At 54.8% G+C, this 27,636-nt stretch overlaps 2 protein-coding genes across 4 annotated transcripts in view; both read right to left on the bottom strand.

Annotated features, from left to right (window-relative positions):
• Positions 1–432: 432 nt before the first annotated feature.
• On the bottom strand, positions 433–4,296 carry NDUFS8 (NADH:ubiquinone oxidoreductase core subunit S8). Of its 3 annotated transcripts, none has more exons than XM_084773123.1 (7): positions 4,164–4,296; positions 3,168–3,225; positions 3,020–3,070; positions 2,493–2,582; positions 2,234–2,406; positions 719–847; positions 433–641 (listed from the first exon to the last, which is right to left on the bottom strand). In XM_084773123.1, the coding sequence occupies exons 2-7, from the start codon at positions 3,223–3,225 to the stop codon at positions 510–512; spliced, it is 633 nt and encodes a 210-aa protein (XP_084629249.1). In that variant the 5' UTR covers positions 4,164–4,296; the 3' UTR covers positions 433–509. The 3 variants fall into 3 exon arrangements, with proteins under 3 accessions (XP_084629249.1, XP_084629250.1, XP_084629251.1); XM_084773124.1 differs by lacking the exon at positions 4,164–4,296 and adding an exon at positions 3,918–4,139; XM_084773125.1 differs by lacking the exon at positions 4,164–4,296 and adding an exon at positions 3,591–3,732.
• Positions 4,297–4,979: 683 nt separating this feature from the next.
• ALDH3B1 (aldehyde dehydrogenase 3 family member B1) overlaps positions 4,980–27,636 on the bottom strand; it is a 26,182-nt gene continuing 3,525 nt past the window's right edge. The window contains exons 2-10 of the mRNA XM_084750866.1: positions 16,598–16,760; positions 13,809–13,919; positions 13,608–13,728; positions 13,321–13,406; positions 12,476–12,557; positions 10,361–10,747; positions 9,822–9,988; positions 6,522–6,621; positions 4,980–5,562 (exon numbers count right to left, since the gene is read on the bottom strand). Coding sequence (XP_084606992.1) covers positions 5,372–5,562; positions 6,522–6,621; positions 9,822–9,988; positions 10,361–10,747; positions 12,476–12,557; positions 13,321–13,406; positions 13,608–13,728; positions 13,809–13,919; positions 16,598–16,760 — 1,408 coding nt within the window. The 3' untranslated portion in view covers positions 4,980–5,371. The remainder of the gene's footprint in view (positions 5,563–6,521; positions 6,622–9,821; positions 9,989–10,360; positions 10,748–12,475; positions 12,558–13,320; positions 13,407–13,607; positions 13,729–13,808; positions 13,920–16,597; positions 16,761–27,636) is intronic.

The following is a 27,636-nucleotide window of genomic DNA, read 5'->3' as shown; positions in this document are numbered from 1 at the left end:
TGTGCGTTCTCAGGATAGGAATACCACTCACTGAGTGCTCTACCCAGCTCCTCCTGGGGCTCCTGACTCTGGCCTGACGCCTGGGAAGGCTCCAAGTCCAAGTAAGTGTGAACCACGGAGCTTTGAGTAGACAGAAGATCTGGGCCCCGCCTCTCAGACACCCAACACCATGGGGACAACAGGCCAGTGGTGAGCTGCACTGCCATGCTGTGGGAAGAAGCCCAGTGTAACATGGCTCTGGGTACTGTGGCCGGCCTGTGAACTGCAGAGGATGACGGGGGTCTGGCTCTGCTAGACCTTAAGTGGGCACTGGAACCCACTGAGGGGACCAGGCCAGAGCTCCATGCACACCTGCTCTGGCCCGAGGAAGCCAGAGGGCCCTGGCTGCATGGGGTGGGCTCTGCCCTAGAAATGGAACAACGCAACAGGCAGTTGTGGGATCATAGTTTCTTTATGGGCCACAGGGATCACAAGGCTGAGGCAGGTGGCCAGGGCCAACAGTGGCCAGGTCACCGGTACAGGTAGTCGGCTTGGATGTTGGCAGCGATCTCGGCCTCCCACTTGTCGCCATTGTTGAGTAGCTTCTCCTTGTTGTACAGCAACTCCTCATGCGTCTCAGTGGAGAACTCAAAGTTAGGGCCCTGCAAGAGCGTGGACGGTCAGCAGGGCAGACCCTTCCCGGGAGCCTGTGCCAGCCGCCTCGCCGGGACCCACTCACCTCTACAATGGCATCAACAGGGCAGGCCTCCTGGCAGAAGCCACAGTAGATACACTTGGTCATGTCGATGTCATAGCGTGTAGTCCGACGGCTGCCGTCAGCTCTTGGCTCAGCCTCGATGGTGATGGCCTGAGGGAGTGGCCACAGGTCACTGGCAGACACCTCCCGGTCCTGGGTCTGCCCTTCACAGCTCCGTCTGGCCCCTGGGCGTCTGTGTGGATGCCCACTTCCTCAGCCCGCCAGAGGGGCCACCACTCAACATGGCCCCATTAGCCTCGGCTGGGTTTTTGCTCAGCACTTGCCCAGGTGACCCTTCTGTCTCACAAGGAAAAGGCTATGATCTATTTTGCTCTCTGAAAAGCTGTGGCCATAAGAGGGTCCCTGGGATAGTAAGTGCCCAGTGACTGTCATGTCATACTGAACAACCTAACAATCCCCATTTGTTGGAGAAAACTAAGACTCAGAAAGGTTGAAGGACTCTCCGAAGTCACACAGTAAGGAGGGACACAGACCAAATTTGAAAGTATATCCTTAAGTTTGTCTCTGGAGGAAAGCTGTATGCCAGCCAAGAGCAAGAAGGCACAGCCTGGGAAGTACAGGTCAGGAGGACCTTTAGGAAATTGACACTCCCTAGTGCCATGCTCAGAACTCACAGTAGAGTCACATCTTTTTGTTGGGTTTTGTTTTGTTTTGAGCAGGGTTTCTCTGTGTAGCTCTGGCTACGCTGTAGACCAGGAACTGCCTCTGCATACCAGGCTGGCCTTGAACTCATGGAGAGCTGCCTGCCTCTGCCTCCCAAGTATTGGGAATAAAGGTGTGTAGCACCACACCTGTCTGAGGCACATCTTTTTGTGTTTATAAAAGTGGGAATAAAATCTCTCCCGGGGCTGGGTGGTGGGCATGCACATGAGTTCAAGACCAGCCTGGTCTACACAGCTAGGTAGTGTCACTGGGTACATCTTAAGTCTGAAGCTGCTGGGGATCCTGCTGGGAACAGCAAAGCGACACTGCCTCTTCCTGTTTCCACAAACAGCCCAACTGCAGGCAGGCATTCCACGCAGCGCCCACCAGCACAATCAAAACCCAGGCTCCCTGGCTGCAAGTCTTCACTGCAGGACGCGCACACAGACAAGACTGCCACATGATCTACTGACTCCTAGGTTGGAATATGGGTGTACCACACGGCCTGCTTAGGATGGAGACTGCGCACCACTCCCCCCCCCCCCCAGCTTCCTGACTCAGCACTTGGACATCAAGGACTCACTGTCCTACTCAAAGGGTCAGGGTTAGATCAAGCGAGGAAAGCACTTTTGTCAGGTGTGTGGCAGCACGTGCTTTTATCTTAGCATTCCAGAGGCAGAAGCATGCAGGTTTCTGTGAGTGCAAGGCTAGCCTCGTCTACACAGCGAGTTCCAGGCCAGCTGGTGCTACATGGAAAAGAAAGAGACTTCCCTGGGGGCGTATAGGAAGGCAGGGGTTGGATTTCGGGCCCAGCAGTTAGAGGGCCAGACTCACCTGTGCAGGACAGACAGCCTCACAGAGCTTGCAAGCGATGCAGCGCTCCTCCCCGGATGGGTAGCGGCGCAGCGCGTGCTCCCCACGGAAGCGTGGACTCAGTGGGCCTTTCTCAAATGGGTAGTTGATGGTGGCAGGTTCCCGAAAGAGGTAGCTCAGGGTCATGCCCAGTCCTGTGAATAACACAGAGCTGGTTAGGGGCTGTTCTCCTCCCTAGCACGTCCATACCAAACTTCCGCCCCTCCCCACTGGCACCCACCTCGGAAGAGTTCCGTCCACAGCAGGGTCCGAGCTGCACGGTCAGTCACGGACTTCATGTCCATCTCAAACTCAGATACATTCACGTACTCTATAGGAAGGCATGGCGGTTGGATAAGGAAGCCGGCTCTGGGAACTGAGGCCTAACTCTAAGCCCTAGGAGGAGCAGGCGGGCTCTTAGTAAGGGCACAGGGAAGGCGGCCTGCAGCCTTGGGACGCCTCGCTGGTTCTCCTTCTGCCCAGGTAACCCAAATCACCCCCAAGCAAAGCTTTTCAAGTTCAGGCAGTGAGGGTCCTTGGGTCCCCCTCGTGGGTCCTGATAAAGGGGCGCAGGACCTAGCAGCTCCTCCTCCTCCTCACACGCCTCCCTCCTTCAATGCCTGGGAGTCACACTCGCTCTTGAGCACGACCTTCGTCTTGAGAGTGGAAACTAAAGCTCACAGAGATTCCCCCAGCAAAGCAACCTCCCTGGCCTCCGGTGTAACCACGACCAGGACAGCTCAAGTCAAGACGCCATCTGGTACTCACTGTAGGTTGCTGTCACTGCGCTGCTATGGAGGCTTTGGCCATTAAGATGTCCTGCAAGGAGAGAGGTGACACTCTGCCGCTGTGACTTCAGAGCAGGAAGCTTCGCCCCCCCCACACACACACACCACCCAGGAAAGGCCGGTCCTACCTGTGCGCATGGCCTGGGCCACGGCCCGTGGCAGCACGGATGAGGGCAGGCGGTACATCTGGAACATAGAGGGAAAGTGAAGGGTCTAAAACTGGCCCCCTGGGGACCCCCATCTCATGTCCCTACTCACACACCAGCCCACTGAGACCAGCACCCCAACCCTCAAGCTGACCCCACTCTACTGACTCAGTCCCTGGGCACCCCAAGTTCCTTCTACTGCAGCTCCTGCGCAGCCTATTTAATCCATTTCCCCCTCTCTTATTCATCCTCGGTTCACCCCAAAACACCCCGACCACCAACCACAGTGTTATTGAGTTAACTCCAAGCCAGACTTCATGTCACAAGCCCTGTCATCCTGCCAGGATGAGTGACTGTCCCAAAGTTACCCAGCAGTGTCGGACAGGCCAGGAACCCAGAAGTCACCTGCAGAAAACCCTTAGAGGTTTAAAAATAATCCTCGCGGGCAAGTTCCTCTCCCCAACACAAGGATCTCCTGGCTCTCTCCTCAGCCCGGGCAAATGATGACCTTGGGCAAGTGATGTGCCCTGGCCTCAGGCTTAACTTCTGATATAGTCTGTGTGTGTGTGTGTGGGGTGGGGTGGGGTGGGGAATTGTCCCGAAAATTAGGGTGCTGGCCAAGAGCCTGGCACATCACCAACGCTCCAAAGAGCCCCTCCTATGACCTTTGACCTCTAGCGGGTCTGCCAATTCTTGACCAGTGACCCCAGGCGATCCTGGAGCCCAACCTACCACTTTCTCTCAGACCTTCCCCTTGACCTCTGACCCTATGAATGCAGAAGGCATCCGGCGAGGCAGCGCATGCGCCTGAGGATGCGAGCGTCTCGGCCTGCAGGTCGCAGGACGGACACAGAGGCCGAGGGTCTCGAGCCGACCCGATGGATCCCAAGACTTCACGAGGTCAGCGGTGACACCCCGTTCGACCCGGTCGTCGCGCCACCCAAGCCCTGTCTTGGGCGCCTTTCCCTGGATACCCACCTTGAAGCGCAGCGGCTCCTTCCCTGGCTCAGGTGCGGGTCAGCCAGAAGGCGGAGCCTAACTTCGGGAGGCTGCCATTGGGCAAGCTACGCACGCCTTTTTCCGCGGTGCCCTTTCTTTCTGTGTTCTGATTGGTATGTAGTGTTGCGGGAGGCGGGTCCAGAATTATATTTTTCTCTGATTGGCTGATAGGAACAGGCGCTTGAAGTTATGTAGGGAGCTGCCATTTTGTATCGGAGATGGTCCTACGCGAGACTTCCGAGCTGCTGAAGGCGGGACTTCCTGGGTGCGGTTTGGGACGCTGAGACAGCTCAGTGGGCGGGGCGGGGCGGAGCTGTGGGCTTCGTTTCATTACTGTAAAGGTGGAGGCTGCTGTTTTGTGCGTTAGTGCATCTGGGCCTCTTAACTGCTCAGGTAGCAGGACTTCCGTTAAGTCTGCCCTGGGGCTAGGGAGCCATGTCTGAAGTGGTCAGGGAAGGCTTCCTTTAGGAAGTGGTGTCTAAGCTGGCGGTGAGGAGTCTGGCAGGCCAGGAAGAACATGCTGATTTAGTCAAAGACCTGGCCGGGCATGGAGAATGGATGTCAAAAATTTGGCTTTTAGCAGTTGAGTGGCTGGAAGCATGAGGCTCCACTGGTTGCAGGGTTTCACCCTTGAGTAGACTGATGAGGCATGATGGGAATATCATGTGCAGAGCTGAGGGGAGAGGAGTAGCTGGGCGGCCGGGGGGTGGGGGGTGGGGGGGGTGGGGGGGCGGGTCTTGGGCTTACCACGGAGGCAGCACCTCCACGCCAAAAAAGACAAGCCACCCGTAGCTTGGGGTCAGCCCTCCTAGTTTAATACCCCCTGTGACCATAGCCTGTTAATTCATCTCTGTCGTGCAGATACAAAACCGAAGCTCAGAGGCCCCAGACATGCCTGGTCACACAATGTGGCCTGTTCCAGATATCACTGCTTTCCTGCCACACTCTCCAGAAGTGCTGTTTTCTCCCTGATCGCATGGCTAGCGCTGGAGGGGACAGATGGGTCACTGCTCCCCTTCCCACACCCCTACACTCGGCCTATCCCGTTCAGAACAGTCACAGGTCCAAAAAGGGAAACCACAGGAGGGAGGAGGCCTGCACCAAGAAAGGCTGAGCAGGGTGCACTGTGGCCTGGGCCCCCGGCAGATGTGTTCCTGGGAGGGTTCCTGTGGCGCCCGCACCCCTGCTCAGAGCAGCGTGCAGCTGCAGCTTCTTTCCTCCATGGCCACCAGCAGCACCCTGAGGTTGCGCCTGGAGTAGGGCGGGTAGCGTAAGTCATTGATTTTCTCCATCCCGGGGCTTCGCAGCAGGCAGGCACGCTGGTTGGAAAAGGTATCGAAGGAGAACTTGCCGTGGTACCTGCCCATCCCGCTGGTTCCTGTGAGCGGCATGGAAAATGAGGCTTAGCTCTTTAAGAGCCAGTTGAGGGGACATCCCATAGACTTGGCTCTGACAGCCGGGCTATCTGACCCTCTGTCTCCCTGGCTGTTGATTGGGCTAATCACAAGACGTTATGGCTAGAAGGGCGAACACCGAGCCTGCCCCAGACCAGTTTACCAGGTATCGTGCAGGACAGGCAAACAGAGGTCAAGGGCGTGCATTCTGGGACCAGGCTGCCCAAAGTTGAATCCCAGCCCTGGCCTGAACAGGCATGTCCCTTTGGGCAAGTGAGTGCCTCAGGCGTCTCCTCTGTGAGAGTGGCACCCTCTCTTAAGTTTGTGGCAGATATCTTCAAACCTGTGTAGTTCCTGCTGTCTAGGAAGGAACAGGGACTCAGCCCAGAAAGTCCAGGGGACATGGCCTGGATGGCGTTGGGAGTAATGAAGCTGCCTTGTTGAAATGAGTGAAACCAGAGGAAGGTGGAGTCAGCCAGATAGGGTGTGGGTGGGGAAGAGGTGGGGCAGGTCTTAGGCTTGGGGACAACTCAGCCTTGGAGGTGGGTAACACGGCAGGGCCAGGCTCAGTAGCTGCCAACAGACTAAGAGGGAGGCATGGGAGCAGGGATCCTTCGAAGACCAGGGTGATGCTGTCACTCACTCTGGTGCTGAGTATGAGCAGGTGGAAGGACAGGGGCACTTTCAGTGAGGAAGTAGGGCCTAAAGGAGAAGTGGCTGCCTGGGTCACATGCATGTGGCTCTTGCTGGGATACAGCTGTGAGGGCTGCAGGTGTGTATGGGGTGGGGCATCGCCAGAGCTGGCTTTGCAGGGACCTGGAAAGGTTGAAGGAGCATCATTTGGTGCTACCCCTGCACGGGGCATTGAGAGTGGCTGCGTGTTCTGCAATTAGTGTAGCTGGATGGACACAGAGGGTGCAGAGCTCTCTCTGGTGCCACCTACCCACTCCTCCAAAAGGAAGGCTGGCCAGGGTCATGTGCATGAAGCCGTCGTTCCCACAGAAGCCTCCGCTGCTGGTCCGGGCCAGCACCTGCTTGACCACCTGGGAGAGAAAGCACACCTGGATGTACCTTGTTTCAGTAAGGGCCTGAGGTCCAAGATGGGCCTAATGGGACAGACTCACAGACATATTCTCTATATGTCTGCCTGTATGTGTCCCTGGCAGGGTGTTGGGGACACAAGCCCAAGGAGAAGTCATGAGACCTGGCATCACTTAGGGGCAGGCAGAGTAGAGGCATAGTGAGGTCCCAAGTTTTAGTCAAGGAGGCTTCCCCAGGGGAGGGGGATGAGGTGGCTGCTGAGTCTTAGTATACGTGAGACAGTTAGGGATAGGGGGAGCTTTGTAGAGCGAGTTTGGGCCACGAAGGTCAGGCTGGGGCTTAGCAGCTTGAGCTCAGCCTTGCCTGACTTCCTGAAGGGTTTCTCTCCCGTTTGCAGGTTCCTGAAAAGCTGAAGGGAAAGGAGATGGGTTTGCCTCACTTGATTTAATGCTACCACTTGGCCCTCTGATGAGAGCACTGAGTTGGGCCTCAGCTGGTGAAGTGGATCAATCCCACCAGGGTGCAGTGTTGCCTCAGCCCGAGTCTGCCGGGAACAAGAGCCACGGGCCTGGAGAGGTAGCTCAGTGGTTAAGAGTACTAGCTGCTCTTTCAGAGGACCTGAATTCATTTTCTAGCACCCACATGGCAGATCACAGCTGTCTATAACTCCGGTTCTAGGGGATTGGACACCCTCACACATACAAAACACCAATGCACCTGAACATAAATAAATAAATAAATAAATAGAACAAGAGTCACACGAGAGGATGAGACAGCCTGGCTTCCAACCAGGGCTGGGTCCAGGAGAGTGAGGGGCAGTTGGCCTTCACTGCCAAAAGGGCTGTGTTGTGTTTTCTAAAGGTTCCGCAGTGGAATGGCCGAATTCAAAGACAAGTCTGAGACAGTTCCTCACTTGTGTAGAACAAGGGAAGGAGTGGCCACAGAGCCAGGACTTGTATAGTCAGACACTGTGTTGGGTACAGTGGTGTGTGACTTAAGTAATCACACCAGTGGAGCTGGAGGCCCAGGGGTTTAAGATCATCCTCAGCTACGTAGGAGTTGGAGGCTAGCCTGAGCTATTTGAGACCCTGTCTCAGAAAAAAAAAAAAGCTGATGAAGCCAGATGTGGTGGCAGCACTCCGGAGGCAGAGGCAGGTGGATCACTGTGAGTTCAAGGCCAGCCTGGTCTCCATAATAAGTTCCAGGACAGCCAGGGCTGCTCAGAGAAACCCTGTCTTGAGAAAAAAAAATGGGGTGGGGGCTGATGAGCTAGCAGGCTCAGTAGGTGAAGGTGCTTGCTGCCAAGCCTGACAACTTGATTTCATCCCTGAATACACACGCTGAAAGGAGAGCGCTGATGTCCTCAGATTGTCCTCTGACCACCACACAAACGCCATGACATGTAAAGCCGAAGGCACACACACAGTAAATAAGTGTAAGAATAATTTTTTTTTTTCGAGACAGGGTCTCTCTGTATAGCCCTGGCTGTCCACCACGCTCTATATAGCTCTGCCACCACGCCCGGCAAAAAAATTTTTTAAAGCTTGGGCCAGTGCTGTGTTTCAGTAGGTAAAGGCACTTGTCACCAAGACCGATGACCTAAGATTGATGCCCAGGATCCATAAGGTAGAAGGAGAGAGCCGACTGCTTCAAGCTGTTTCCAGTCTCTACATGTACACACAAATATATGCAAATGTAATAAAAAAATGTTAAGCCAAAACCATGCACAAGAGCCCACCCTAAACAGTCTGTTCTCCTGGGCTCTAGAACGTCTCTGCAGTAACATAGTAGCTGCCCGCTCCATGGAGAGAGTCCCAGCACACTGCCTCCCTCGGGGGCCAGCATCAAGGCGTGCTCAGATGCTCCAGACAGGATAGAACAGCTCTCAGCTGAGCCTTCTAGCACACATGGTCTTGCTCAAGTAAGCTTTAACTTCCTAGATACATGTGGCTCTGTGGTGCCCCAGAGGCTTTCTCTCTAGAAATCCCATCCCCTGATACATAGTTGTGAGAAACCAGGAAACAGGGTGTTGTAGAGACCTGGCTGCACTCCAGGCTAAGGCTGAGTTCATGCAGGATGGAGGGGCAGTTATATCAGTGCCTGCTGGACTTTCCTGGTTTTGGCAGGTGTCAGGGTCCTTCGTGGGGGAACTGGGTGTGGAGTTCACAGGAAGTCTACTGCCTTTGTGGCTTTTTGTATATCTGAAGTTACTCTAGAATAAAATATTTTATTTAAAAAATGGTAACAGCTGGGTATGTAAGTGTGTGTGTGTGTGTGTGTGTTTTGAGACAAGGTTTCTCTGTGTAGCCCTGGCTGTCCTGGACTCACTTTGTAGACCAGGCTGGCCTTGAACTCACAGAAATCTGTCTGCCTCTGCCTCTCAAGTGATGAGATTAAAGGTGTCTGGCTGGGTTTTTTTTTTTTTTACTCTGTGTGTGTGTGTGTGTGTGTGTGTGTTTATACTAGTCACAGCTCACGTGAAGACTTTGGAGAAAAACTTGTGGAGTATGTTCTTTCACCATAGGATTCTTGGAGACTGGATTCAGGTCATCCGGCCTTGTGGCATCTTTACCGGCTGAGCTACTTCACCTATCCCCTTACTTGTTTGGTTTGTTGTTGTTTCTTTGTTTTTAATCTTTAATGATGTATTTATTGTATGTTTATACTTTGCCTGCCTGTATGTATGTATACCATGTATGTGCTCGGTGCCTGAGGAAGTGAGAGGAGGTCGTCAGATCCGCTGGAACTGGAGTTTTGGAAGGTTGATGACCCACTAGGTGGGTGCTGTGCAAGAGCAACTAGTACTCTTTAGTGCTGAGCCGTGTCTCTGGCCTAGTTTGGTAGGTTTTGTCCAGTGTGCAAAAAGCCTTGGGTTTGGTTCCCCAGAAATATAACAGGTGTCATGGCGTATGCTTAGAACTCTGACACTTGGGAGGTGGAGTCAGGAAGATCAGATTCAGATCATCCTCGACTACATAGTTTAAGGCTAGCCTAGGCTACATGAGGCCTTATCTCAAAAATTAGTTTGGCCAGGTGTGATGGCATCCAAGTAAGTTTGGCTGAGGTAGGGTTTGAGTTTTGGGAGAGAGGACAGGGACAAAGCCGGGAGACCTGCATGCCTAACGTCCTGTAACTACCCTGAGAGACTGTGCCCTCTCTGTCGCCACCCCTCCCACAGCCCACTTCCGGTACTCAATCCCACCTGGCTTCTCTTAGAGAAGGCGTACAGCGCAAGCGGCTTCTCCCGCCGGTTCATGAATTCAATGGCTTCATCCAGGCTCCTCACGGTCACCAGGGGCAGGATGGGCCCGAAGATCTCCTCCTGCATCACAGGCTCTGTCTCCTGCACGTCCACTAACACTGTGGGGGCTGCAATACAGGAGGTAGCACAGCCTCACCCATAGGGAAGACATGTCCAGGGAGAGGGCCTCCAATAAGGACAGAGCCTGCTCCTCACACAGGGAAGCCAAGGGCTGACTTCCTAGGATTTCAGGCTTGGGGTCTGGAGTCTCACAGAACAACAGAAGCTTAAGCCACACTCTGACTCTGAACCTCTGGAGTGGGGTCACAGCTCAGCGGGTCCTGAGTTTGAGGAGCCACAGTGATAATGATGCTGTGACGCTAGGCACCCGGAGCTGTGTGCTCAGGCCAGCCTCCAGAGTTACGGAGGGGATTCAGACATAGGCTGAGACCTGCTGTCCAGCGTGGAAAGGTCTCAGCTCAGGCTAGCGGGGGACTCACCAATGTACAGGTCACTCTCATCGCTCTGGCCACCGATGGCCACGCGGCCACAGCCCAGCAATCCCTGCAGACGCTTGAAATGTTTCTGGTTGATGATTCTGCCCAGGCTGGGGGAGGTCTGTGGGTTGTCTCCATAGAAACGCGTGATGGCATTCTGCAGGGCAGGCACCAGCCTCTCCTGCATCTCCTGGCTACACAGTACATAATCGGGGGCCACACAGGTCTGGCCAGCGTTGAAGTAGCGGAACCAGGCCACACGGTTGGCCACGGTCTGAGGGTCGCAGTTGTCATCCACATAGCAGGGGTTCTTGCCCCCCAGCTCCAGGGTGATGGGCGTCAGGTGTTTGGCAGCAGCGGCCATGACGATCTTGCCTACATAAGCATTCCCTGGGGACATGGAAAGGGCCTGGGGTGGGCCATGAGTCAATTGCCTGGGTGGATGGGCTCAACCTGGGTCCCTGAACGGGGGCTCCAAAGGAGGAGTTTCTTCTGCACTAGAGCAGTAAGTTGGACTCTATGACCCCCTTGCTGCTTCTATCTCTGGCCCGCCTTGCAGCTTACTCCCTGATCCACCGTAGGACCAACCCGCCTCTCCATCTTCCAGGAGCTCTGACATCTTCTGCCTTGTCCTCTAAGGCCAGAGCCAGTTCAGCCTGACTGATGCTCAGGTCCCTCCTCTCCACCTCAGATGCTCCCTCCCTGACGTCCTAGTCCACAGGCCCCTCCCCAGCCCTCTCCTTCCCTCTTCTGTTGGTCCTCCAGGCTGTCCCAAACCTTCCGGGCCACACCACAATGCTTCTTTGTTGTTATTTTTTCCATTCCTTGTTTACTGTCTGCTCTCCTCAGTTTCAAACTTTGCAGAGACACTTTGGGGACAGGGACACTTGCCTGTGATCTCAGTGCTCAGGAAACAAGTAGAAGATCACTCCAAGTTCAATGCCAGTGTGGGCCAGAGTATGAGATCCTATCTCAAACAGTGGCTGAGGCAGCCATGGTGGTACACTCCTGTAATCCCTGTACTCAGAGGTAACAGTATCAGGAGTACAAGGTCACCCTCAGCTGTGCGGTGAATTCGAGGCCAGCCAGGATTACGTGAGGCCTTGTTAGGGAGAAACAAGCCAAACCCAAACAAGAGCAACAGTGACACGCAGGGCTGAGAGCTCCTCTCTGTGGAGAGCATCTGGCCAGCATGTGTGAAGCTTTGAGTTTGGTTCTCAGCACCTCAAATAGATAAGACTCCTGTACAGACAGCCTCCGGCATGCAGTCTTTGTACTCAGCAAAGATGTCGTGACTGAGGGAGGAGGGCTGGATGAACACTAAGGACCATGTGCTGGAAAGGACTGCTGGTTCTGGGCAGACCTGTGCTGTGCAGACGAGCAAGGCTGGATCAGTTATGGGACCTTGCAGGGAGATCTCAGGCGGGTTCGTTGCAACCTAACTTGGAAGCTGGCCTTGGACCTTGCTTTGCCTCTGCACCTGGCCCTGGGGACCCAAACCTAAGGGCCACCAGGGCTGAGGGTGTAGAGGTGACACTCCCTGCCTTGTGCCTTGCCCTACTTATGAGGCTGTACCAAAGGCTTTTCTCCGCAGGGGAAGACCAATCTACCTTCGCTCCAGCAGCCTTTCCTGTCCCCAGCCCGGCTCTTCCTAGGCTTGGAGCAAAGTCTAGAGAAAGTGCCGAAGCCCGCCTCTGCCCTGTTGTAACCACAGGCGAGTCACAAACCAGCCAGCTTAGGCTCTGGCCCCGGAAGCCCTGCCCACGACCTCCTCCACCTTTTATATCTTCCAGAAACTTCATCCTGGTCCCTCGAAACAGACATCTGGGACCTGGGACATGCTAATATAATGGCAGGTGACCTCTGGGAGCTAGTCTCACTAAGAGCTTGGTGCAAGTCCTAACCTGGCCTGCTGGGCAACCCTAGATCCAGCCTTTTACCTGTCAAGGGTGAAGGAAGGCCATGGGGTCGGCTGTCAGGGCCTTACACACTAGAAGCTGGGCCTGGGCAGGCTTTTGACTTGTGAGGTTGAGGTGAGGGAGGTGGCAGGTGGATGCGGACATGGGGTTCTGTCCTTCTCTCTACGGCTCTGGAGATGGAGCCACCCCCAAACCTCACCTGTGAAGAAGATGTAGTCGAACCTGTGTTCCAGCAACTGCTCGGTTTCCTGAGGCCCCCCCAGCACCACGGCAAAGCAGCTCTGTGGGGGGGGGGGAGAAAAAGGTCCTCAGACCCAGCTTCCCAGGGCAGAGGTGGCCCACCCTGCCTGGAGCCCACCCACTTTGCTTCACCCAGGCTCGGACGATCCTTGAGAGCTTCCCGGGTCAGGGGATGGCTGAGCACTGCAGAGCTAGAGCCACAGTGAAGCTAGGGCCAGCTAGCTAAATCCTAGAAAGGAGACGGGGGTGAGAGGAAGTAAGGTAGCCAAGGCCATGTAACTCAGGAGAGGTCCCCCTAGGCAAGCACAGAAACGCCTTCCTTTAACTCAGCACTCAGGAGGCTGAGGCAGGAGGATCACTATGAGTTTTGAAGCCCTGCCCAAAGCAATAGAGACAAGAGCTGGAGAGAGAGTAGGTAAAGTGCTTGCTGTGTGAGCATGAGGATCTGAGTTCGGTCCCGAACACCCACTGAAAGGCCAGGTGTGGGGGCAGGCACTCGTAATCCCGGCGCTGGGGCAATGGAGAAAGACACCGCAGAGGCTCACTCGCTTACTAGTCAAGCCAAGTTCTTCCAACCTCAGGAGCCAGTGAGAGACCTTGTCTCAAAAAAACAGTGAACATCTCCAGAGGAACACCACCAGACGTTTACCTGTGGCCTCCACGTACACACAAACATATGTGTGATGTGCACACACACACATGAACAAGCACACACACTGTCATACACACTCCCTCACACTACAGGCCCTTCTGAGGCTGGATGTGTCCCCTGCCCAGCCCTAGGCCTCAACTGTCCCTGCTTACCTGGTCCAGATAGCGGGGCAGAACCTCAGCCAGGATCTTCTCAGTGGCCTTGCTGGTCTCTGAGGGCTTGAGTACCACACAGTTCCCTGCGGTCAGCACAGAGGGAATGCTAGGAGAGGGTAGCCATGCAAGGTATATGCTGGCCACACCCACCCTCACATGAGAAATCACATAGAAATGATGAGTAGGCCCTGGCCAGTGAACAGGATGCCAGCTCTTCCTTTTCTGGGCTCCTATGAAGCCCTGAGCTCCCCAGTGAGTGAGGAGCCGAGGGAAGGTCTCCTCACCTGCAGCGATGGCCCCCACCAGTGGCACCAGTGTCAGGTTCAAAGGGTAATTCCAGGGCACGATGATGAGCACCAGGCCGAAGGGCTCCTTCCGGATGAAGGCTGAGTCCAGCTGGGTGGCCTGGGCCAGAGGAGTGCAGTAAGGCTCCGTGGAGCCACACTAGGGACCAAAGCTCAGCTGCCACCCCTCCCCCAACCTACCAGGTTCTTGGGCACTTTCTCATCCTTCATCCAAGACCGCAGGTTCCTGAGGGCCAGGTCCACCTCAGCCTGGCTGATGGCAATCTCAGACACCTCCGACTCAAAGGCTGACTACAGAAAGGAACGAGGGTTAAGGGCTGAGTCCTGGGGGCCCCAAGAGCAGCAAATAGCTGGAGTGTGGGGTGGGAGCTTCCTTCCCAAAGGTCCTGCACCTCTTTATCCTTTCATCCACCCATTCATTCATTCACCCACTCCTGGGAGCCCTGGGCAGGTGCAGAGGCCCTGTGGCTGGCCGGCTTGCTCTGCTTCTGCGTAGCACAGTGCACAGAGAGTGGGACACGAGGCACGATTCTCTTCAGTCAATGATCTTATTTCCAACAGTCTGAGGAGACGCTACCAAGTGCCCAGGGCAGGAGTAAAAAGACAAAATCAATGGGACCTGGGGCCAGGGATGTGACACAACTGGTAGGGAGCTTGTCTAGCATACACAGAGCCCTGGGTTCCATCCGCAGCACCATATAAACGGGGCACGATGACATACACCTAGCACAATGTCATACACCTAGCACCAAGGAGGCAGGAGCAGGAGGATCAAGAATTCAAGGTCATCCTCGGCTTCTTAATACACTTGGAGCCAGCTTGGGCTACATGAGAACCTATCTCAAAAATAAATAAATAAATAGAGCCATGATCCTGACTTCTGCAAGCTGTGCGCTCTGCCCTGAACTGTAGGGGGGACCCAGGCTAGAGGGCCAGGGATGCTAGGGGTGGGCTCAGTTGTGGCCGCTGAGCTCTCCTGGCTGATGCGGTGGGACGAGATCCTAGCAGGTGCAGAGGCCCCGTGGCTGGCCGGCTTGCTCTGCTTCTGCACAGCACGGAGTACAGAGAGTGGGGCACAGCCCAGAGGGACACTACCAAGTGCCCCTGGTGGCAGAAGATAAAGGCCTGGAGTGGCAGCGGTTCAGACCATGAAAGGGGATATTCCATCCAAAGCCAGGCGGGCATCCTGTGCAACCCCAAGGCACCGTGTCTCCTAGTAGCTGAGCTTTGTCATGCACAGCTCACAGCAAGCCTGGTGGCTCCCATGGTCCCTAGGGAGGTTTGAGTGGGCTTAGAAGTCAGTTTGCACCCAGTGGGCACAGTGACCTCCGGAGAGCAGGGCACTTACAGTGAGGCCCCTCCTCAGACCCTGCTTTTCCTGGCTGTGTGTCTTTGGGCAAGAAACTGCCTCCTCTGAGCCCCTCTCTGGGGCTAAGTGGCTGTGAGTGCCCAGCAGGAGGAGTGCTGAGGGTCCATGAGAGAATGGCCACAGCGCTGGGCAGATGCCTCCTGCCTGCCAAGGGTGGGGACAGTGAGTCAGCTGAATGGATGAGAGGGAGGCACCTGACTGAATTTTCTGGGCTGCTGCATCCTTTGTAAGGTGAGGATGAGAAAGCAGAGATGGAACCTGAGCTGAAGGGGAAAAGTCGGGTCTCCTGGGTGCTGGGCGGGGCTGCAGAGTCCGTCCCTGTAGAGCCACCAGACTGGCTGTGTGTGTGTGAGGGGGGGGGGCAGTCTCTAGGACAGCAATAGGGGATAAAGGGAAGAGGGACTCACTGGGACAATCCCAGGACTGGGGACCCACCGTGGCTGCTGCTGGAACTGGGAGGGAACCCCAGAGCCTCCGTGGTACGGAGACTATGAGGTCCACAGTGAGACCGGAGTCCTCGGGGGCGTGGCCCACTTCCTCAGGCCTTCTCTTCCATCTCTCTGTCTCTCTCACTCCCTGCAACCACTCTGGCTTCTGCAGCTCCTCAGTTACTGACACTCCAAACTCTCCTGCCTCAGGACCTTTGCACATGCTGCTGGTTTTCTTCCTCCAGTGTCCATGCAGCTCTTTCCTCGTCTTCCTTCCTGTCTCTGTTCTGGCCCTCCCCTCCCCCCTTTTCTTAGAAAAGCTTTCTTTGAGCTGGGCATGGTGGTGTGCGCCTTTAATCCCAGCACTGGGAAAGCAGAGGCAGGTGAGTTCAAGGCCAGCTTGATCTACAAAGTAAGTCCAGGATAGTCAGGGCTACACAGAGAAACCTTGTCTCAAAACCAAAACCAAAACAACACACACACACACACACACACACACACACACACACACACAAACCCACAAAATAAAAAAAAGAAAGGAGGAAGAAAAGAAAAGCCCTCTTTGACATCCCCCCCCACACACATAAAAACCAGCATCCAGCCGGGTGACCGTGGCACAAGTCTTTAATCCCAGCACTCGGGAGGCAGAGGCAGGGGGATCTCTGTAAGTTTGAGGCCAGCCTGGTCTATAGAGCAAGTTCCAGGACAGCCAGAGCTGTTACACAGAGGAACCCTATCTCGAAAAACCAAGAATAAATAAATTAAAAACAAACAAATAAACAAACAGCATCATGGTCTGGGCCCTGCTGACGTAACAGTGGAATGTCTGCACCTCACGTGCTGTTACCAGGCAGGATGCATAGGATGGGTTTGCTGTCATTTTGTCACCGCCACAGCCCCTGCAAAGTCATCTCTGTAGACACAGGGACTTTATTTTGCTCTCTCCGTGTCCCCAGAGTCTAGCCTGGTACCAGTACCAAGCACATACCGACAGATGGAGGGGGGAGGGGGCAACAGCAGCTGTGACTCACAAAAGGAGCTTGGGGCCCCTGAGCTTTTAACTCCTCTCCCTGGAGGGTGTCGCTGAGCTATGACCCCTGTCCCAGCTGTACCACCCTTGCTGACCCCAGGGGCACACACCCCCCTACCCCACTGTCCCTGTTCCACGCCACCTTGCGTAGGTCCTGCGCCAGCGCCTCCTGCAGCTGCTGTTTGTTGTCACGCAGGAAGTGGCCCAGGCCTTGCAGCTGTGCAGCCCGGAACTCAGCGGGACGCGTCCGTCCAGTGTTGAAGGCCTCCCGCAGCTGCCGCAGCTTGTCTTCAAATGTGTCCATCCTGCAGGACAGTGCTGTGTGAATCAGGTGGCTGGGGCTGCCCTCACCTTTGTGACACTCCCCTGCCCACTCCCAATGGTTCAGAGAGTCATCCTGGGGTCTATCTCCCTTGGAGAATCCCATTGGCGACAAGAGTGGCCTTTGAGACTCTGTCCTTATGGGACATGGCCAAAGGCAAGAGGCGTGTCTCCTTCCGCCAGGCGGACTTATAGGAGACTACAGGACAGGGACAAGCTGGGGACAGGTTCTGCTTCTTCAGTGAGGATTAGCTCTGACCCAAGGCCCCTCCTGTTCTAGTGCCCTCCCAGGGGCTACCCTGCACCCTCCTGGCCTGGGTAGAGTGGGCAGGAACTGGGTACAGAGAGGGATACCACCACAGCTACCACGGTTCAGAGGCGCTGCCCAAGAGGAGCCAAGCTGGCTTGTGGCAGCTCAGAGACCTTGGGGGATCTTGGGCAGAGGGTTTTCTAGACCTTTGTGACACTCTTGCGAGCTTCCCGGAGGCCCTCCAGCCCACCTCAGCCGTGATGCCAGCTGGAACACAGGAGAAGGTGATGGCTGGGGACAAGAGCCAGGAGAGGTGACGGGCAGTCACCAACCAGGACTGGCAGACAGGGCCAGGCCTGCTACTCCCCTGGGCCCATGCCTGTTTACATGAGCCTCATCAAGGAGCCCTGTGACGCATTCACTCCTTGGCCTGGTATCAAGGACCCGTTGGGGACACTTTCCTCATTCCCAATCTGGCTTCAGCTCTCAGTGAACCACTCCACTCCTGCCCTATCTACTCCCAATAGCCCCGCAGGTCTGCTTGGCACTGTACAGAGTGTCAGCATAGGATGGATGCTTAGTTACCCTCTGCCTGCATCCTTTTATTGTCCCCTCTCACGGGTGGCGGGGGGGGGGGGGGGGACGGGACCAGGAGGCCAACCCCACTTTGCCTATTTAGCTCTTCTTGGGACTGAGGGTACCAAACTTCCCAGGAACAGAAAGATAGTTGCTGGAGGGATGGGGACTTTTTGTTGTTGTTGTTTGTTGTGTTTGTGCTTTTTAGCTTTTGTTTGCACGTGCCTCTGTGTGACGCGCATGCATGTGTGTCTGTGTGTTCCCGTGTCCATGCGTGTGGAGGCCCAAGGCCGGTGCTAGTGTTCCTCAATCCTTCTCCACCTAATCGAGTCAGCATCTCTCAGCTGAACCCAGAGTTCACAGATAAGACCAGTCCTGGGGCTGGAGAGATGACTGAGCAGCTGAGAGTACGTGGCTGCTCTTCCAGTACCCACATCAGGCTGCTCACATCCACCTGTAACTCCAGCTCCAGGGGATCTGACACCTCTAGTCTGGGCAGGAAACCGCGCTCACACATACACATAATAAAAATAAAGTTTTAAAGTGCAGCTAGACAGCTTGCTCTGGGGGAGCCACCGTCTCCACCTTCCGGCTATGGAGTTCCAGGCAGCTGTCTCACCCAGTGGCACTCCTGTGGGCCCTCACGCTTGTGTGGCAGGGACTTTATGTGCTGAGTCATCTCACTAGCCCTGGATGTTTTGTTTTGTTCTGTTTTGTTTGAATGAGAGACAAGCTGCCCTTAAACTCTCTATGTATCTATGTAGCTGAGACAGCCTTGAACTCCCGTCCTCCTGCCTTTTTTTTTTGGGGTGGGGGGCAGGTTTCGAGACAGGGTTTCTCTGTGTAGCCTTAGCTGTCCTGGACTCCCTTTGTAGACCAGGCTGGCCTTGAACTCACAGTGATCTGCCTGCCTCTGCTTCCCAAGTGCTGGGATTAAAGGTGTGCACTACCAAGCCCGGCTTCCTCCTGCTTTTATCTGTTTTTTTGTTTTTGTTTTTGTTTTGTTTTCTTTTGTTTTTAATCATGGTGCTGGGTTTATGGGCACACAACACTAGACCCGCCTTAGCTGACAAGTTTTGTGAAGATGGGGGCCTTACTGTCTGCTTCTGGGCCCTGCATGGGCATCGGTGCTGTGCTACTATCACTTAGCTACCTGGAGGCCTTTGGAACCTCCAGGTATGTAGAGATCGGTGATCTGGAGCCATAAACAACCCTAGATCTTATGCTGAGGGGCCAGTGCTGACCCCCTGCCCTGCCCCGCCCCCACATCAGGCCTCCTGTTCCAGCAAGACAAACTGAGATTGGAGGCCAGCACCACCTCTGTCCCCATAGCGTTACCAGTGTGTCTCTGGGGCTCTACCTGATGTGAGACCCCTGGGAGCCGAGTGTGGTGGCTCACACCTTTAATCCCAGCACTTGGGAGGCAGAGGCGGGCGGATCTCTGTGAGTTCCAGGCCAACCTCATCTACAAAGCAGGTCCAGGACAGCCAGGACTACAAGAGCCTGGGCAAAGCCTCTCTGCCCTGCCTCAGTTTCCCTGCCATTACAGGAGATGAAGCTCCAGTCTGCTGGAAGATCTCAGCACAGACAGACTACCGTACAAACTGCTTGTCGCTGTTCCCAGGAAACACAGGGGAGGCCAGTGGCCATGAGCAGAGAGAGTTGGGGAGACGCTCTGTATTTAAAGCTCTTGCTGTGTAAGCAAGAAGACCAGAGTTCAGGTTTCCAGATCTAAGTAAATGCTAGTGGGCACGTGAGCTCCTATAAGTCCAGGCGAAAGAAGAGACAGGATTTCTGGAGCAAGCTGGCTAATGAGACAGCTCATATTGGCAAGCCCTGCGTCTGCCTGAGAGACTCTCTCTCAAAGCTGCAGAGAAAGGCTCCCAACATCAACCTCAGGCCTCCATACGCACACATATGCAACCCCACACCGTGAACCCAGGACACGCATAATGAGAAAAGAAAGCAAACAAACTAACAAAAAAAAAAACCACGACACCACCAACAGTCACTTCCTCCCCAGTGCTCTGCTCACTGGAGGCTCTTCAGAGCCCACAAAAATGTCAAGCATGTTACCAAACACTGTGGGCAGGGAGCTCTGTGGGTGGGGTCTGTGCAGAACATTCTAGAAGTGCTCCTAGCAACGCTAGTGCCAACTGGCCATGGCCGCAGGATGTACATCTCTCCTGCAGGACTACCCACCTGGCCCACGATGCCCCCTGGGGGTTGGTCACTGTAGACTGAAACCTAAGGGTGCTCCTACCAGGGGCTAGGGAGCCCAGGCTGGACCTGAACATGCCGAAGAGCCAAGGCTATCTGCCACCTGGGATCAGGAGGCTTAGACTAAGACATCACAGAGGAACTGGGAAGCCATCTTGGGCACACAGCTGGGGATTCCTGCGTAACTCCATAGGGCTGTGCCCATCCCCCACCCCCCACGCCCCACCCCCCGTAGTCATCCCTCCCTGGGTCAGTCAAACACTACAACAGCAAGGGGACTGTTCTTCACTCCACGGAAGGAAAGGAAGACCAGGGCACAGAGAGGGCAGGAGCTAGCCTGAGGACACGCAGCTCCTTCACATTGGAAAAACCTCGGTCCTGAGGCACAGAACGCCGCCTGCTTCACACTCCCCATTCCTGGTGTAAGAGAACAGCGGGTCCTGAGCAACAGACGGTCCTTGGGAAAAAGCAACACTTGTGAGCTGCAGAGTCAGGACCGGAAGGGCAATCCTTGCCCACCCAGGGAAGAGAAAAGCCCAGTGAGCCATCAAGTAGCCATGAGCTAGCCCTTTGGGGTCTCCCTCCCCAATTCTGCCATTCCTACTGATCCTCACCAGGCTGTTCCGTCCAAGCCCTTGGCCCAGCTGCTTAGAGCCAGGGCTGGGCTCTCCCTGAAGGGTAGGGTGGGAGTTGCTATGTCATTTGTGTTTCCCTGGGGTCCAAGTAGGACTGTGGGCCTGAGGAATCCGTCTAAATGCAGCCATCAGTCTGACATGGTGGGCATCACCTGTAATCTCCACAGAAGAGAGGCAGAGGCAAGAGGAATTCTATGAGTTCTAGCAAATTCTATATGAACCAAGGCTACATGAAACCCTAGTCAAGAAAACAAAATCATGGGCTGGCAAGATGGCATAGAGGCTAAAGGCGCTTGCTGCCTAAGCCTGACCGCCGAGTTTGCTCTCTGGAGCCCACATGAGGGAGGAAGGGGAGGACCAACACACTGTCCTCTGACCTCCACATGCGCCACCCTCACATCAACAAACATTTTGTTGTTGTTTTGTTTGAAACAGGGTTTCTCTGTGTAGCACTGGCTGTCTTGGAACTTACTCTGTAGACCAGGCTGGTCTCAAACTCAGAGATCCACCTGCCTCTGCCTCTCACCCAGCTATGAACAAATGTTTTGTAAAAGCATACAAAAAAATACAAATATTGACTAGGGACTAGAGATGTAGTCTGTGTGAAGGACTGAATTTCACTCTTTGGGAAGCAGAAGTAGTTCAAGGTCAAAGAGTTCAAGGTCATCGCTACATAGTGAACTTGAGAACAGCCTGGGCTATGGGAGACTCTGCCCCAACCAACAAACAGGTCCTACTGTGGTAGACAGGGGTGGGGGTGGAGCCAGCACAGGCGCTTGCTGTGGAGGCCCAGGACTGCAAGGTGATCCTGAAAACTGGAGAAAATGGCGAAGGAGTGAGCAGTCAGCCCAGCACTCCACTGCCCAGGGGATTAGCTGCCATGCAAAGGCCCTGCCCTGCACCCTTGGAAGGGTTCAGCTGATGGACTGTTCCTTCGAAGCATGCCTGCTCTCTTCCTGCCCCACAAGGTTCCTGCGGAGGAACGCTCTGCCCAGTCATCCTTCCTTCCTCAGTTTCTTCATCTACACCACAAGGCCCCCATGATGAAGGGCTCAGTGACCAGGGCACAAGTCCCAGCAGCTCATTTACTGGCTAGAGGGCCTGAGGTGGGGGGTCTCTTGGGCTCTTCGGCTCACTTTTTTTTTAATTGGTAAAATGAGTCAGTTCTCGGTGGCACCTATATGTGCTTGCTGCTGGATAACTCAAAGGCAGAGGTTTAGAAAGGCTTGGTCCAGGCCCAGCCCCCAGAAGCACTTAGCCATGAGGGCTCCAGGGAGTGGTGGACGGTACCTGGCGGACTGGAAGAGGACAGCTCCAGGATGAGGGCCCAAGGCAACCTTAATCCAGCATGGGGGCCAGGACAGGCAAGGGTGTCAACCAGAGATGTAGGAGGGTTGGGATCTGGGTGACAGGGAGTGAAGGTGTGGTCTCAGGCCATGGAGACTTCACTCAGGACTGCCAGAGATGGGAGCATATGGCCCCCCAGGCCCTGAACCTGAAGGAGCTCCTGCTCTAACCTCCTATGTATGGGTTATGTGTGGCCTATGTGTGGCCAATGTGTGGCCTATGTGTGGCCAATGCGTGGTCTATGTGTGGTCTATGTGTGGCCTATGTGTGGCCTATGTGTGGGCAATGTGTGGTCTATGTGTGGTCTATGTGTGGCCAATGTGTGGCCTATGTGTGGGCAATGTGTGGGCAATGTGTGGTCTATGTGTGGTCTATGTGTGGCCAATGTGTGGCCTATGTGTGGGCAATGTGTGGTCTATGTGTGGTCTATGTGTGGCCAATGTGTGGCCTATGTGTGGCCTATGTGTGGGCAATGTGTGGTCTATGTGTGGTTTATGTGTGGCCTATGTATGGCCTATGTGTGGCTTTGGCCCTGGGTTCCAGGAGATTATCCAGAGCTCTGGGTAGCAGCTTCTCCCTTCCATGGGTCCCAGGGAGCTGAGATAAGACACTTCTAGGCCCGGGGGCTGAGCCTGCCTGCCCTCCCCCTAGATAAGTTGGCCAGAGTATGAAGTCATTGGAACCACAAGATCCCTCCCCAGGCATGGCGGGTGCCTGGCTCTCTTTCACTGGGCTCTGACAAAGTCTATTGCTGAGGAAGAGTCTTTCTTATGATCCTTGGACTGTCCTCTGGCAGCCTGGTAGTTAGTGCCTTGGAGACGGCTAGTGCCTGAATGGATCTTCAAGGCTCAGAGGCCATGTTCTCTCCTGTGGCAGCCATGTCCCTCAACCCCCCTCATAGGATGTTGGGTCCCCAAGGAGGAGAAAGGTCTGGGGAGCCCAGTGCAGACTCGCAGGCCAGCTGGGCCCTGCACTCCGAGTTTCTCCACCCTCCCCCTCAGTCTATTCCTCCCTTTTTCTCCTCAGGCTGCAGGCAGATGGAGCCTAGAAGACACAGGCTGCCTCTGTGTGAAGCCGCCAGTTGCCAGATAAGTTAGGGAGCCCAGCACCCCAGAGTAGCCGGGACAGATCAGTAACAGCTCCACTCCCATCTCCCCGGGATACGGTACCTGAGGCCTCACCAAGCTGCCTTTCTTCCTGGCTGTCCCGGCTCCGCCTGGCACCCTGCCTTTATGCAAGGTCCGACAGCGCCTGCCCCTGGGGCGGGGCCGCCTTGGCCTAGTGCCTGACCTTGGCTCCAGGCCAGGTGGAAGCTGCAAGCTGCAAATTTACCACAACATCTACCTCATAGAGGCCTAGAGATAATTCTCTCAGACCACAGAACAGGAGGCAGGGCCCAGTGAAGGGCGACCCAGTTCAGTCCAGAGTCACACAGCAGTTCTGAGCATAGAGTGGGGGAAAGTGGACGGGCGGGCGGGTGGGAGGCTGAGGTGGGAGTGTTTGCAGCCCTAGGAGGAGAGCCTCGGTATTTCGGTGTGAAGGTGGGACCCAGAGACAAGCTGTGCACCGCCACCCAGCCTTACCTACTCTGAGCCTCAGTTTCCTCATCTGTTTAAAAAAAAAAAAAGAGGTCAGACGCAGGGTCCAGAAAGAGTCTCAAGACAAGGCCTTCTGCCGGCTGTGTCCCAGGCTTCTGCCGGCCTATGACCCTTTGTCTACCTCCTGCTGCAGCCCACCCACAGACCTGTCACCCCCAAACCTCACGTTTTACAATGAGAAAAATTGAGCCCTGTGCGGGGACAAGCCTTGGCCACATAGCATGTGCGTGGTAGAGCTACAACTGTCAATGTGCTGTCTCCCCAAAGACATCCCCTCTGCCTGCCACCCTCAGGACAGCCATCATGATGTCGTGTGTGGCTGAGGTGGCCCCTGGGGTCCTGCTCCTCTGCAGGTGCAGAGCTGAGTCTGGCTCCATTCCAGGGGCACCTGTGGGAGCTGAAACAAAGAGGGATGATCCGGAGCAGCTACAGGGGGCAGACAGGCTGGCGATTGGATTACATGAGAGAGACGGCCTTTGTATCTTTGCCCTGGGCCACTGCTCAGTGTCTTTCCCCGCAGGTGCCCTGGGCCAGCCTGGAGGCTTGCTGGCCAGGGCCTCTGCGCCGACCTTGCACTTGGGAGACGCTCTTCGCCACCTCACCCAGCTCCCCAGCCTACCTGGGAGGGCAAGAGAGGCCTTCAGGCCCACGCCCTGCTGACAGACCTGCAGGATTCAGCTAGTTGGGGTATGTGTAGGGCTGAGGGGCCACTGAGGGCCTTGTCTTCCGCGTGGGATGGAGCCCCCAGCCGCCGCTTGTCACGTGGATCAGCATGTGACAGCTCTGCTGTGCTAGTGTCTGGAACTGAGCCAGACAGACGCACAGGCAGAGCGGCTGTCATGTAAGGCTGAGCTTGTAGCTCTCTGCCAGAAATCAGGCCCAGAGAGGGTCAGCCACTGGTCTGGAGCCACACAGCAAATAAGGGGCTCATCTGGGAGAGATCCTAATAAGAAGGAGAGGTGTTAGGGGATTCCGAGAGCCTCTGAGAGCAGGCTGTCAGGGACTTCCCTAAGAGTTCAGGGGTTATATTTGTCTCAACTCAGGAACGGCCTCCAATGAGCCCCACAGGAAGTCCAAATTTCTAGGGCAAGGCACCTAAGGTGGTCCAGGGGCCTGGGATGTAGTCAAATCATTGTCAGCACGGTACAGCTTAGAGTCACTTGAGAGGAGAAATGCCTAGGCCACACTCACCTGTGGCTGTGGAGGGCTGCCTTGACTGTTAATTGGCATAGGAGGGCCAGCCTGTTGTGGGAGGCAGCATTCTCTGGACAGGTGGTCCTAGGCTATATAAGAAAGCTGTCCTGTCTTGGAAAACAAAACAAAACAAAACAAAGAAAGCTGGCTGAGCCAGACATGGTGGCACATGCCCTTAATCCCAGCACTTGGGAGGCAGAGGCAAGAGAATCGCTGTGGGTTCGAGGCCAGCCTGGTCTACAACGTGAGTCTAGGACAGTCAAGGCTACACATAGAAACCCTGTCTCAGAAAACAAACAAACAAAAAGAAAAAAAAGCTGGCTGAGCATGAGCCTGCGCACACGTGAGCCAAGTGAGCAGCGTCCTCACGATTTGTTCCTGCTGGCCTTTGGCTGTGATGTGAGTACCTTGGTCAGACCCTCAAGTCCTTGCCTTCGTCCTGCCTTGACTTCCCTCAGTGACTTCCCTGGGATTATGAGCCGAATAAACCCCTTCCCTCCGCTAAGCTGTTTGATCACAGCAGAAGACAAACTAGAGTGCTCCCCCGGAAGGGAACCTGGGGGGCAGTGTGCCCCCTCGTCCTTTCCTTGTTCCTCGTCCCCTCCTGGGAATGGGGCCTGGAATTCATGTCCTTGTCAAAAGGAGCCCAGAGTAGGTGGTGCCTTGGAGACCACGCCATGCAGTGGGGACTTCCAAAGCTGGAGACAGGCCAGAAGCCCTCACTGTCCTTATGGCGGTCCCCTGGGGGAAGGGAGACAGGTACAGATGGGCTGAGGAATGCAGTCTGAGCCTGAGAGCCCCTCATCTGCAAATAAGACCTACCAGGTCACGTAGCCCTGATGGGGTCTCTGGCCTCACCTGTCACCTACCTGCGTTGCAGGCTCAGGAAGCATAGAGCAACATCCCTCTGGAAAGAGCCTGTTAAGACTCCTGGAACACAGCAGGAGATGGCTGTGTGGAGCTGGCCTCTTGCCTGCCCTTCTGAGGAAGTGGTGCCTTGAGCTTTGTCCTCAACACCAGGCACAAAAAAAGAGGTGTAAGTGGGGTGCTCTTGGCACTCGCTAAGTGCCAAGACCCCTTGGCATCAGTGAGCAGGGATTGCCAGTCACTTGCCCTCAGTAAAGCTGGTAGGCCACAGTCCTCACACTATACCCAGGCATCCAGCTGAGACTGCAGGCCCAGAGAGAGGCAGCCAATCAGCCTCCAGCCTGGTGAAGACACATGGAGATTCACACTACCTCAGCCTACCCCCACCCACGGCATTTTCTGAATGTGTGGAGTCCTCCTCCCTCAGGGAGGTCCTCTCTCCTTGGACCATGTGTAGACAGCGGCAGCTTTGTTTCCTGGCCACTTGCTAGGAGGAACTGGGTGGCCCTTGAGTCATTTGGTTTGGGACTGGCCTGAACATCAGCACCACCTGTGAGGCTGGGGTTTTTGAGACAAGATCTCATTTTGTAGCCCAGGCTGGACTCATATTTGGAGCCTGTGCCTCTGTGTCAGCCTCCTGAGTGCTGGGCTTATGGGTCTGAGCTGCCACAGTCCACTTTCTCTTTTTCTTCCTGTGAGGGACATCAATTACTGTCATAAAGAGAATTTAAAAACATAAAATGGGCTGGGCATCGTGGCGCACTCGGGAGGCAGAGGCAAGTGGATCTCTGTGAGTTCGAGGCCAGCCTGCTTGCTCTACAGATTGCGTTCCAGGACAACCAGGGCTACACAGAGAAACTCTGTCTTGAAATCCCCCCCGCAAAACAAAAACAAAAACAAAAACATGAAATGTTATTGTAGAGAAGGCATTGGAAAGCATGTGGGGTATAGTACTGATGATGCCAGTACTGGGGTGTCACCTCAAGCTGTCATGGCCTGACTAGAGGTGGCAGGGACAGAATTGCCAAGTTCTCTGTTCTGCAGGTCACACTGGGCACCCACTTAGACGACCTCTATCAGCCTAAAGCTCTCTGACAGATGTTTCACAATCCACCTGAGTGTGTGTGTGTGCACACACATGCACGTACATGTGTATGGTATGGAGTGTGTGTTAATGTGTATAGTGGTATGTGTGTGTACATGTGTGGCATGTATGCATGTGTGTATGTGTGTGTACATGTGTAGAGTGGTGTGTGTGTGTGTGTGTGTGTGTGTGTGTGTGTGTGTGTGCGTGCATGTGTGTGCTCGAGTGTATGAGTGCCACATCATGTTGTGGAGGTCAGGAGATGACCCATAGAAGTCATTCTCTTGTACTCTTTGGTGCTCCAGGATTGAACTCAGATTTGGCAGGAAGCATCTCCACTGGCTGAGCCATGTCTCATTTCCATCCTTAAATCAGTGGCTGACTAAGAGGAGGACACAGATTTTAGCAACATGGTCCTGGCCTCTTCCCTGGCACACAGGGACCTCTGCCAATATGACTGAGGACACACACACACACACACACACACACACACACACACACACACACACACACTATACACCAAGTGCAAACACACACATACATACACACACACTATACACCAAGTGCAAACACACACACACACACACACACACACACACACTGCCTTTTCCACTCCCTGCCCTCTGAGCCTACTCCCTGCAATACACATCCATCTCAGCTGCTATGTTTTCACTCTACCTCACACTTGCACTCTTAATTCTATAGGACTGCATCCTCTTGGTGTGTCAAAGTCCACGCCATTCCCAGCACTGTGATCACTCACCCCGAGGCTCACCATGGCCACCACATGGACTTCATTATCGCACTGGTGTCCACTCTGGCTGCAGCCACTCAGCTCCAGGCTTCCTAGTGCCCACTGTGTGCCCACTGTGTGCCCACTGTGTGCCCACTGTGTGCCCACTGTGTGCCCACTGTGTGCCCACTGTGTGCCCACTGTCCTGTGTCCTCCATGTCCCACACCTCTGGCACTACTCCTTCTTCTTCTTCTTCTTCTTCTTCTTCTTCTTCTTCTTCTTCTTCTTCTTCTTCTTCTTCTTCTTCCTTCTTTTAAAGACAGTGTCTCATATTGTAATCAATTCTGATTTCAAA

This window comes from Acomys minous (assembly GCF_964271855.1).
Source record: "Acomys minous genome assembly, chromosome: 2".
NCBI classification, from domain to species: domain Eukaryota; kingdom Metazoa; phylum Chordata; class Mammalia; order Rodentia; family Muridae; genus Acomys; species Acomys minous.
This window is presented reverse-complemented; position numbering and strand designations above follow the sequence as displayed.

Coding starts and splice junctions, on each gene's coding strand:
- NDUFS8 (XM_084773123.1), bottom strand. CDS start 3,225: ATGTACCGCCTGCCCTCATCCGTGCTGCCACGGGCCGTGGCCCAGGCC. Junction 2,583..3,019: donor CGCAGTGACAGCAACCTACA/GTGAGTACCAGA, acceptor GCCTTCCTATAG/AGTACGTGAATGTATCTGAG. Junction 642..718: donor CTGTTGATGCCATTGTAGAG/GTGAGTGGGTCC, acceptor ACGCTCTTGCAG/GGCCCTAACTTTGAGTTCTC.